General features: G+C 42.3%; 1 protein-coding gene across 1 annotated transcript in view; it reads right to left on the bottom strand.

Moving 5' to 3' along the window:
• The window catches only part of WWTR1 (WW domain containing transcription regulator 1), a 136,340-nt gene that overhangs the window by 15,239 nt on the left and 108,980 nt on the right, over positions 1 to 12,121 (bottom strand). The window contains exon 4 of the mRNA XM_011286170.4: positions 10,246 to 10,448. Within this exon, the coding sequence (XP_011284472.1) occupies positions 10,246 to 10,448 (203 nt within the window). The remainder of the gene's footprint in view (positions 1 to 10,245; positions 10,449 to 12,121) is intronic.

The following is a 12,121-nucleotide window of genomic DNA, read 5'->3' as shown; positions in this document are numbered from 1 at the left end:
TCTTTCCTGCTCCTAAGACAGAAGATAAGCTGGAGGGCAGAGTGGTCAGAAGCAGGAATTCTGAGGCCAGGTGCTTGGATGTGAACCTTGGCTCTGCCGTCTCCCAGCCAGTTAACCTCTCTGTTCCTCATTTGGAAAGAGAGGATAATGACAGCTTCTACCCACACAAGATCATTTAATAACTGTTAAATAAGTAATATTATTATTACCTCATGTTCTGTATCCAATCCCAGAAAACAAAAGCAAAAATAAAAACAATCTCAGAAACCACAGTATTGTGTGGAACTGATCCACACTGAGTGGTTTGACATTTCTTCCTGGTCAACTTTCACCTTGGAAGGATTAAACCCGAGTGAAATTCATCATGATGAGTCAGCAAAGCTAAGAAAACAATTTTCTTTCTTTCCTTCCTTCCTTCCTTCCTTCCTTCCTTCCTTCCTCCCTCCCTCCCTCCCTCCCTCCCTCTTTTAAATAAGGAGAGGTCTGTAAACTTCTTTATATAACATAAATAGTTTTTAATATACACGGAGAATAGCGAGAAGTTTCACTTCACTTAATTATGTAAGTTCCATATTTAGAATTTTTAAAAGTCTACCTTTTTTTTGAATGAAAATATTTTCCTATTTCTGCTCATGAATTAAAGGAGGAAAAAAGAGCAGTACAAACCCCAAAGTTTGGAAATAAAAGGACTAACATCACTAAGAGGTCCACATCCAAACAAGGGAGGATTTATTTAAAAAAAAAAAATTAGGTATAAAATTAAATCCCAGACTCAGTATGATTTTGGCTGCCACATGACATCTGCTGTCCTACATGCCTGACTTTGGTTTGACCAAGAAGCAGCAGTCAAGACTGACGAAGGTAAAATAGCTAAACCACAGACAGAAGTGGTGGCAGCGGAGTAAGCAAACGGATGTGGAAACAGAGGCTCAGTCAGCCAAGGTTGGTCTAGGCCTAGACTCAGGCCACCAACTCAGAGAGTGGGTGTGGCAGCTGCTTTAGCCTGAGCTGAGGCCCCAGCTCCCCCTAGTCCAGGCAGGAGAACAAAGGCTAGGCTGGAGGCACATCTGAGCTTCTTGGTCTCACTCTCACCTCCCATTTCCACTCCAGTCCAGTAGGTATATGCACAGATGCCTTCCCAGGTACCCCCACCCTGTCCTCTCGGACAAGTCTTCCGTTTCCTAGACTCCTCGTACTTCGGGTCCCTCCTCACTTAGTTCTATCTCCCCCACCCTTTGAGGTTCTGTTGTTCCATCTTTTCCAGAATGCCTTCCCTGACCACCAGAAGCACAACAAGCCACCAGCTTCCCCTCTCCTGGCCCTGGACTTCTGAATACACGTATCCAGCTGGGATCTGAAACCCCACATCTCACAATGCACTCCGCATCTGGCCCCAAAGCAGTACTTCCTGGCTGACTTTAAGCCTTCACCTAAAGCTAACACCACCTATCCCAGCTCAGAATCCAAGTCCACCAACTCCCTCAGCCCCCATAGAAATTCATTCATTTGTACCTGTATTTATTTTTTTAAAAAAATACGACAGAAGCTACCAGGTGCCCAGGTACTGTTCTTGGCAGCAGGGATACAACAATGAGCACAGGCCAGTGCCCTACCTCACAAAGGATTCTAGAGAGGGAGAAAGAGGTGGACAAGGGCCAAGCCTTGTGGGTTCTATCTCCTTGATATCTCCATACTCCAAACCTCCTTTCCATTTCAAGTAGCAGATCAGCACTGCTTCTCTAGATATTCCAAAAGACCTTCCTACCTCCAGTCAACCTCCACATGCAAGGCTACATCCAGGTCTCTGTTCTACGCTTTGCAAAGAGTGACCGGAGGAGAAAACTCAGGCTGGAAGGGGTCTGGGTCTCATGACTTACGAAGAAGCAAGGCTCTCAAACTATCATGGACTATCACGTGGAAGAAGGAAGATTCCTTCCACCACAGATTTGATGCAGATCTGATGAAGGGCTTTCCAGCTGATAGTCTTGTTGAGTGGTGGGATTGGCTCTTCTCAATTCTCTGGGCTACTAGCCACTGGAATTCTCAAGCAGTTGATGAGGGTTAAATGCTATCAGACATGTCCAGAGCTTGGCACAAGAGAGAAAGTGTCCTTGGAATTGGAAAGACTGCAGTTCAAATCCCAGCTTGGCTACTCCCTACCTATAACATCTTGGGCTAAATTCTTAATCTTTCTTGATAGTTTATTCATCTGGGGTAAAAAAAAAAAAAAAAAGACTGCTTATAAAAGAGTCATCTTGCAGGGCTGTTAAAAAGATTTAAAAGCACATTTATAAAGAACCTGGCCCACTGAGGCAGTCAACAGAATAAGTTACTGATAGTGTTACAGGTTTGAAGAGGCAGAGATGTTGGCTAACTCTTGCATATCACTTACTATGTGCGGAGCTCTGTTCTGGGCACTTTAGCATTTCATCCTCATGACAACCCAACTGTCTCCATTTTACAGATGAGAAAACTGAGGCTTGGAGAAGTTAAGCAACCTTCCCAAGATGTATCTCCAGAGTCTGTTTTTGTATCCACCACACTGACAGTGTGTGGCAGAGAAAGAAAAACCAAGGGTTGAGGTCAGGAGACCTCCGCGTTTTAGCTCTTTCACCTACTGGCTGTGGGACGTAGGCAAGTTATTTCATTTCTCTGAGCCTATTTTCCCAGCTAAAAAATGGAAATACCAACCCCCTTCCTTTAGGCAGTTTAGAGGAGGACTGGATGAAATAGCTTGTTTATCTGTCCTGAACACAGTTTCCCTCCCTGAACTGGACATATTTTATGCTCCTTTTCAACGTATACGGGTGGAGCTAGTGTCCTGGGAATTCACAACACATCAAGTTGTAAGTTCAGATTTTAAAGGCCAGTTTCAGAAAGATCTGGAAAGCTGCCCTTAGTAACCCCACCCCTACCCTTCTCTACCACAACTTTATTTTTCTCTATCCAAGCTGAGGGTGGAAAGACTGTTGGAAAATAAGGGCCTGAGAATCTCTTTCAGAGTTTGTGGTTGTTCATCCAGGTCCCTGAGACGAATAATTATATGTGGGCTAAAAAAAAAAAAAAAACGCACACACACAACAACAACAACAACAACAACAACAACAACAACAAACTCCTTTCCTAGCAGCTGGGGAAGGGGGTGGGTGTAAAACAGAGTGAGGGATGTGAAAGACAAATGCTGATTTGTAAGTTGAAGATGTCCCGGGAAGCAAACCTCAAAGCTCCTTCCCTTGCAGCTCCCCACTGGCCTACAGCTTGCCTGTGGAATAAATCAACAGAGGAGGTGAGAAAGTAAACAGCAGTTGAAAGCATCCTGCAGCCCTGTCCATCCTTGGATGAGGGCATGCCTGCAGCCAGCCAGCTCCTGCCCTCACTGGAATGTACTTCAAAGAGAAACAAATGACAATAACCCCTTCTGAGGGCGCTCTGTTTGATTCTAGCGTGTGTGGCCAGGGATTCTACAAAACTGGAAGATTGGCTTGTTTTAATTATAAAGGGTGGGGTGAGTAGGAACAAATGAAAAAATAAAATAAAATAAAGACAATATTTTGAAATCCTAACATTAAAATAGTTACTCTGGTACAGAAGAGTTGCTGTGTCTGCCAAAACCCTAAGGGACTTGAGGGAGAATGCTGAATTATTTACCTTCTTTAGAGGAAAAAAAATTTTCCCAATGTAAATTTCTTTTTAACTCTATGCCAAGAGATTCTAGAAATTCATTGTCACATTTCCTGGAGCCTCCCTTTCTCAAATACCTCATCATACATTCTCAGCTGCCAGACTGCCGCTATGAAAGAACAGTCGAAACTCTCACACTTTGGGGAAAACATTTGTTGAGTCCATAATGATTACCATGGCCTGTTTGCTGATCTTTCCAGTCAGTATGTATACAACTATCTTGTGTTATTCTATAATCTCTGTTGCTCCTTAGAATCATATTAAGGAAAGCATTACAATTTAGATATTCTCTCTTCACTAAGAAAAAAAAAAAACAAAAAAACAACAACTGCTGAATGGATTTTGAAATGGTCTATTTCTTCATACCCTGGTGATCTTATTAAGATCAGAAGTATGAAGCTGTGTTTTTCCTTTGTGCAAGCTTGGTGACCCTCTATTTTATTTTTTTTTTAATTTTTTTTTTCAACGTTTATTTATTTTTTGGGACAGAGAGACACAGAGCATGAACGGGGGAGGGGCAGAGAGAGAGGGAGACTCAGAATCGGAAACAGGCTCCAGGCTCCGAGCCATCAGCCCAGAGCCCGACGTGGGGCTCGAACTCACGGACCGCGAGATCGTGACCTGGCTGAAGTCGGACGCTTAACCGACTGCGCCACCCAGGCGCCCCTGTGACCCTCTATTTTAAACTTGTGTTCAGTTTATACCGTTTTTTAAAAAGGGTCCTTGTAAAAAGAATTGATATTATTTCTCAACAACATAGGAGCACCGAGACATTTTAGAAAACGGGGTGTTTGCTGGGACTTGTAGACAAACGAAAACACTGACAGAAGTTAGAATTGAAGCTCTCTAGAAAGGAGGGACCACGTCTGTGTGCTCACTGCCGTGCACAGTACCTGGAGCGTTGGTTGAACAAACGAATGAATGAACTTAAGTAGCTCGGCTATCATGGGTAGATTTACATATTGGTTGGACAACAGTCGACCCTGAAACCTAATTCTATGAAATGCTTTTCGAAAAGTGAAATTATACCTTCTGAAGGAAGACTCTTTGTGAAACAGCCACCATTTATGCTTCACGACCTGCCATCATATGACACTTTTTAACCTCTCTACATAGCTATTCTTCACATGACAAAAACCAGACTTCAGATCCTTCCCTCAGAGCCACGCTGCTCAGGGCCGGGTGTGTCCCTCCTGGGCCCACAGTCAGGAATGGCTGCTCGAGGCCGGCCAGCTGGCCAGCCAGACCCCGTAGTGGCTGTCAGGCCTAACAGAAATCTGCGAGACCTGCCGAAGAATTCCAAAAGAGGCCTCCCGCCCAAACCCTCTGTCCCCATCCCCGTTGCCCTGGCAACGAGAGGCCAGGCTTAGTCAGCAGTTTGGTTTGACAAGCTACATTCTCCCGTCCACGGAGCTCCAATTATGAGAGAGACAAGGGTAAAAGCACAGCTGAATTCGTCTAGGAATAATAATGGTTTCTCAACAAGACAGGCCCTGAGAAGGGGCAAGGGGGAGCGAAGGCTTCTCCACTTGAGAATCTTCCGGGGGGCTGACAGGAAGCCCTTGAGGTTAAAATCTTCAAGGCAGAAGGCCCCCCCAGCTTCATATTTAAAAGAATAATACACATGAAAAGAAATACTCTGCTTAGATAAAGTCATGACTCTGTTTTCATGTCAAGGGATTGTTCTTCTCGATGAGTAAATAGTGACTGAGAGGCCTGTTTCTCAATTTCTTACCAGTTACCAAAATTTTCCATTTCATCGGGTAAAGTTGCAAACATGCCCTTTATGATACTGAGCAACTACTGTGATTTTTAAGCTGTAACAGAATATTCTACAGTTATTGAGGGCATGTGTGGTTCACGGTATTTTGAAAATTATGTCCAGCCCCGTTGTGGAAAGGATCCCAGGCAGCTTACAATACATACAACCAAAGTCACGGCACAACTTCCATGGCTGATACACAATAAATAAATGACTTCCCGATATATTAAGAAGAAGAGATAACAAAATGGGAGTATGACACGCTACCAATTTTGTTTTAAAAAAACACAGCATACACACAGATACATACAAAGACTGGAGAGAAATCACCAGCATCTTCACAGCCACCCTCTCAAAGTAAGAGTATGAGTGATTCTTATGTTCTTGTTGTTGAGTATTTTAAACATTGTTTTACAATGAATGTGTTTTGTCTTTCTTGTATGATGATTTTACTTTATTATTATTTTAATTTATATATAGTCAAATTCACTCCGTGGTAGGCACTTCTTTTTTTATTTTTTATTTATTTTATTTATTTATTTTTGAGAGAGAGAGGAGGGTGCAAGTAAGCAAGGGACAGAGAAAGAGAGAGAGAGAGAGAGAGAGAGAGAGAGAGAGAGAGAGAGAAGCGGGGCTCACCAGAAGTGGGGTTCGTGTTTTACCCGAAGCGGGGCTCGTGCTCACTTGAAGCGGGGCACAAACTCACCCAAAGCTGGGCTCGAGATCACCGGATGTGGGACTCAAACTCACAAACTGAGATCATGACCTGAGCTGCAGTCAGATGCTTAACAATTGATCCACCCAGGGGCCCTGCGGTGTACATTTCTGAGTTTTGACAAATCCATGGGGTTGTAAAATAGCTACCCCAATCAAGCTACAGAAATGTGCCACCAGCTCCAAAATTCCCTGGTGTTGCCTCTTTACAGGCAGCCCCCCAACCCCCAACCCTGGCAACCACTTCCATTCTCTGTTCCTATAGTTTTGCCTTTGTCCAGAACGTCATATAAATGGAGTCATACAGTGTATGTTCCTTTTTTGGACCCGCCTCTCTCAGTGCATGCTTTCTTTCATCTCAATCAGAAAAAAAAAACCTAGTCAATTATACCTTTAATAAATTAAAAACATTATATTTTTCTCATTAAAAAGAAAAAAAATGTCACAAACTGAATTCAAATTTATTTTTTAACAATAGGAAGATACTGGGAAGCACAGCTTCAACTGAGATGGCTTTCTTTTCTAGAGTTGCCATTTTGCTCATCAACTTGAAGCTGCCTCTTCGTGTTTGGGAAACTTCGCAAAATAAAACTCTCATGATCATGGACAAGAGAGAATGTCTGTCACAAAAATTCACTCTCCACAATGTGTGTGATACATGCCCGTTGAAAGCAGGGTAACATTCACTTTCCTACTATGACTGTGTGCCACAGACCTGGCTGGGATTCCCCTGTGCTTGTTTGGGGCACCCCTTAGCTTGGAGCACCTGCCAACATTCCAAGATAACTCATCAGTTATCGGATACAAGAAGTTCAACTGTTGCTATAGCAGCCAAGGCAAACTGTAGGGGCCATTTTTAATGAAACTCTCCTACTTTAGAAGATTCCTGGGGCGCTGGGGTGGTTCCGTCGGTTGAACATATGACTTCGGCTCAAGTCATGAACTCACAGTTCATGGGTTCAAGTCCCATGTTAGGCTCTGTGCTGACAGCTCAGAGCCTGGAGCCTGCTTCAGATTCTGTGTCTCTGTCTCTGTGCCTGCCCCTCCCCCACTCATGCACACTCACACTTCGTCGCTCAAAATTAAATAAATGTTAAAAAAAATGTAAAAGAAAGAAAGAAAAAGGAAAGAAGAAAGAGGAAAGGGGCCTCTCTCTTGGAAATTCTCTCATGATGAATGCAGGTAGGTCAAGGCTGCCTGCAACGCAAGGCCCCTAAGAAGTCAGCCTGTACAGCTTGTGCCCTTGGGGAAGCAAGAGGAGAGCCACGCTCATTACAAACTGCCCAGGGAGCAAAGACTATTCAGACAGTTGTTGACTACCAAGGGCACGGCAGCGGGACAGGATGAACAACTGGAAGTCTACAGATAATCTTCAGCCGTCATCAGGACCACCATTTCCTCTATCGTTATTCCTGTTTTCCACCAAATTCTAAGAGGCAGCTAAACAGGTGAGCCAAGTATCACCTCTATTGACAGTCCATTTCCCTGTCCTTGCCCTGGCCTAAGTGCAAATAGTGAGGCAGAAAAATCACCAAAAAAAAAAAAAAAGAAGGAAGAGGAGGAGAAGGAGTAAAGAAAACCCAAGATGATAGACATAATCCACACCTGAACAATGAGGCATCTTGGCAAGTGCCCCAGAAAACTATCAGAGAACACTCCAGCACTTTATTGTATGGCCTTATATAGAATCTTTGACACTGAGTAGCAGGCTGCCTCTGGATGGGAGTGGGGAGACCTTCCACAATTAAAAAGTTTCTTTAGGCCTTTTTTCCTGTATTCCATAATAAAAATAAAAAGACATCAGAACCATCCATTCCATCTCCTTTCCTCCTCCTCACTACAACACACACACACACACACACACACACACACACACACACACAGTGTGAACTATGTGAGCCTCCATGAGCAAATCTGGACGTTTCTCCCCACTGTGCTGTACAGGAGAATTGCACAATATGATGCAGCAAAATGCTCCTAGTCCCACAGCCTCAAGGGATCAGTATTTAATGAACTTGGTTGGCATTTCTGTAATACGAACCATCAATACTACGTTCTGGTTCAAAGGCACCTATGGTTGGAATAAAGGAAACAATTTGGGGCACTCTTCCCCACCCCTTTGCAGAAATACTTTCTGTGGGAAAGAAAGAGGTGGGGCAAGAGAAAGAGAAACACAGAAAGCGGCAGAAACTGAGAAACAAGCAGTTCTTTGCAGAATGGTGATAGCTTTGTGGAAGAAGAAAAAACTCACTAAAGCTTATTTAAATGTAAAACTAAGAGAAAGCTTATAAATGCTACTATAATACTGTTTAATTTGGTCTATATTATAAAATAGAAAAAATATCCCAAATGGGATTATTATCCTAAGACAAAAAAATAATACAATTACTTCCTGCTAAGAAACATGATACTGTATATCTAAAAACAGTATAAACAACTGTTACCCTGAAATAACCATGAAAATTCAGATGTAAATCCTCAGGGAAAGAGGCACAACTGTAGTTATATTATGAAGTTGTATTCCTCAAATTCAGAGGATAGTTCTACCGAAGAACAAAACATAATTTATATTCATTGCCCTCATTTTCAAAGGTCATGTCTAAAGAATTATTTTAATTCACCATGTTTTTAAAACTTCACACAGTATACATACTTTCATCCTCGAATTTATTTCATGAGAAATACATTATTCATTTATAGATGTCAATGTATATTTTTTAAAGTCTGAGATGTAACTAAAAGAAAAAGTTGTGTTTACCATGATATCCCCACAACATTTGCAAGAAAGCTCTCTGGAACAGTTAAAACTACTCATTTCCTTAAACGAGTGAAAGGAAGCCACCCATGTATCTTGCTTCATGTGAGTCAAAAAGGAAAGTCTGAAGAATTAGAACAATAAACGGAAGCTTTCTTCCCTAAAATGTAGCCAGCAAGATTTGTGAGACCTAAAAACATAGGCTATATTAGTTTACAACACAGAAGAAATAATTCTGTTCTTGCACAGACCAAGCAACCAAGGAGGCAGAAAACTGTGGGTGCCTTCAGAGATTGTCTTTTATTCATTTTCTGAAATGCTGCATTGACCCTGACCCGTAGAGAACACACAGCAACATTCTATCCGCTGATTGAGTGACTGACTGACTAACTGAATGAAGAATGAATGAATGGAGTATGGCACAAAGGTGCCTGATCAATACCCACTCTATCAGAGCCCATATGCAAACATTTTCCTTCTCATTCTCCCTCAATTTTCCCTAATTCTTTTTTGTGCTCCATGGTAAACCAAAGACGGTTGCAAATTCTTTGTCATTTTGTCCATGGAACATCCCCTTCTACTATCTGCTTTAATCTAGGACAAATCTGTGATTTCTCTGACCAAGAGCATATGGCAGAAGTGACTTGGTGACAGTTTTCAGAACCAGACCGTAAGACGTTGGCAGCTTTACTTCTTGTTTCTTGGAACATTCTCTTTGGGAGACCCACACTGCTATGCAATATGTCCTACTAGTCAGACTGCCTTGCTAGCTAGAGATGCCATATTTAGATGCTCCAGGTTTTAGTCCCAACCAAGCCCAGTCTTCCAGCTATCTTCATCATGATGCCATGCACTTGAGTAAAGCCATCTTGGACCCTCCAGACCAACCCCCCCACCAGTTGAATAGCACTAGGCGGCCTTTGTCAACACTATGTACAGCAGAATTCTACATGCTGAGATCTGCTCAGATTCCTGACCTACAAAATTGTGGATATAACAACATGGCTATTGTTAAGCCACTGTGTTTTGGGATAATATGTTACACAGCAATAGATAATTGGAACACAGTCTTCCTTTCCTTGTAACGATTAGCAGTACAACTCAAAGGCAGCATGCTAACACCTCTAGTCCTTGTACTCATATGTTTGGCTACAAAGACAATGCAGGTAGATGCTGGGAGAAAAAACTGGGTTCTACTCATACGGTTTGGAGTAGGCTTTGGGCCTTTAATGCTTCTAGAGAAAGATTTACCCTGAAGGCTAGCAGCCACCTACCCTCCAGCCTTGGCACCAAAGATCACGGAGCCTCCAGCAGGCACCACAGAAGGCCATACCTGCCTCATGAGCTCCTCTTGGCGCATTCTAATCCTCTCTCTCTCCATCTGGATCCTCTGAAGCCGAAGCTTCTGCTGCTGCTGCTGTTGAGTGGTCAATGCATTGGGCATGCTCATGAGCCCTGCTGGCGGATTCTGAGTAGGGTGGTTCTGCTGGCTCAGGGTAGTGGATGCCATTTGCTGTTGGTGCTGGTGATTCATCACTATAAGAGAGAACGTGCAAGAGATTAATGAACAGGGCCTATAATACCTTATCAAAAAGAGCCCATCAGAATGCTCTGTGCTTTGAAGTGTAGATTCCTGAGATTCCTTCCAAAGTACTTTCTTGTTAATCATTAATGTTTAAGTAATTACTACCTTAATTCAATTCATGGAGGCTCAGATACTGGCCCTACTCCTGACTCAATTAACTCAGCATTTGTGCCCTGTTAAAAATTATTTCACACCTTCCCCGTGTCTAGAGCATATTTTAAGCCTTTAAGAACATAGTGGTCAAAAGTAAATTCCACAAAAGGTTACCACAACATATGATTTAATTTTCAGTAGGACATCTGGGTGTGTGTGCACTTTCTCAGACAACCTCCATGCTTACAGCAGAGCTAGGAAGGACATGAGATTACAGATACACAATGGTGGACAATAATATCTAGGATGGATGAGTTATTCACAAGCAAAGACGTAAAACAAAGCGCCTAGACTAGGGACCTACACAGAAGCAGGAGACTGCTGATGCTTTGTTCGCAAAGGGTACCCCCGGGGGCACCTGGGTGGCTCAGTTGGTTGAGCATCCAACTTTGGCTCAGATTATGATCTCATGATTTGTGAGTTTGAGCCCTGCATCAGGCTCTGTCCAGACAGCTCAGAGCCTGGAGCCCACTTTGGATTCTGTGTCCCCCTCTCCTACCCTGTGTCTCACTCTCTCTCCCAAAAATAAAGAAACATTAAAAAAATTTTAAAAATAATTTTAAAATCCTTCAATAAATTCTATAATTGGCATTCCCACATACAAAAAAATTATTTTTAAAAAGTGCTAGTTTTCCTTAAAACAATTTACCAGTTAAATGTGCTTAACTTCTGCCTAGGCAATATCCTATAATAAAGAAAACCATGCTTTTGGTTTCTATTTGCTGTTAGATTAGAAACCAAAACAACATAGAGTTTTATATACTTCATTTCTGAGGAAAAACTCCTGATTTTTGCTACATTTGGGATCATTATCTTTAAAAAAGAAAATTATTGGTATCTTTAAGTTTATTCATTTATTTTGAGAGAGAGAGTGTGAGTGAGCAGGGGAGGGGCAGAGAGGGGGGGGAGAGAGAGAGAGAGAGAGAGAGAGAGAGAGAGAGAGAGAGAAATTCCAAGCAAGCTCCATGTTGTCAGTGCAGAGCCTGATGCAGGGCTCAAACTCATGAGCCAATGAGATCATGACCTGATCTGAGATCAAGAGTCGGATGCTTAACCAGCTGAGCCACCCAGGTGCCTAGACATATTTTGTTTAAACTCTAAAGGTTAAATATTTTAGGTCTTTGGTTTGCTATATGGACATCACATAGAAACATATTTTATAACTAACTTTTCTTAAATGAATTTTAAAGTAGCCTAATCAACCATATATTAAATGTATATGCAGATCACACACACACACACACACACACACACACACACACACACACTTGAAAGATACCAACACAGATTTTCTGGAGACAAATTGGTTTCCTCGTGCAACAATTAATTCCACGGCAGGAACTTCCTCCGGATGGGGTAGAGGTAGGGTAAAAACATTCTTTTTTTAAAATTTTATTTATAACCCACTCAAATCTTTATTGCATTTCCTGTGTGCCAGGCACTGGGCTTGTCGTTGGATAAATAGCTCCTG

This window comes from Felis catus, chromosome C2 (genome assembly GCF_018350175.1).
Source record: "Felis catus isolate Fca126 chromosome C2, F.catus_Fca126_mat1.0, whole genome shotgun sequence".
Classification (NCBI taxonomy): Eukaryota; Metazoa; Chordata; class Mammalia; order Carnivora; family Felidae; genus Felis; species Felis catus.
Note: the sequence above shows the minus strand (reverse complement) of the source record. Positions and strands in the feature narration are given on the sequence as shown.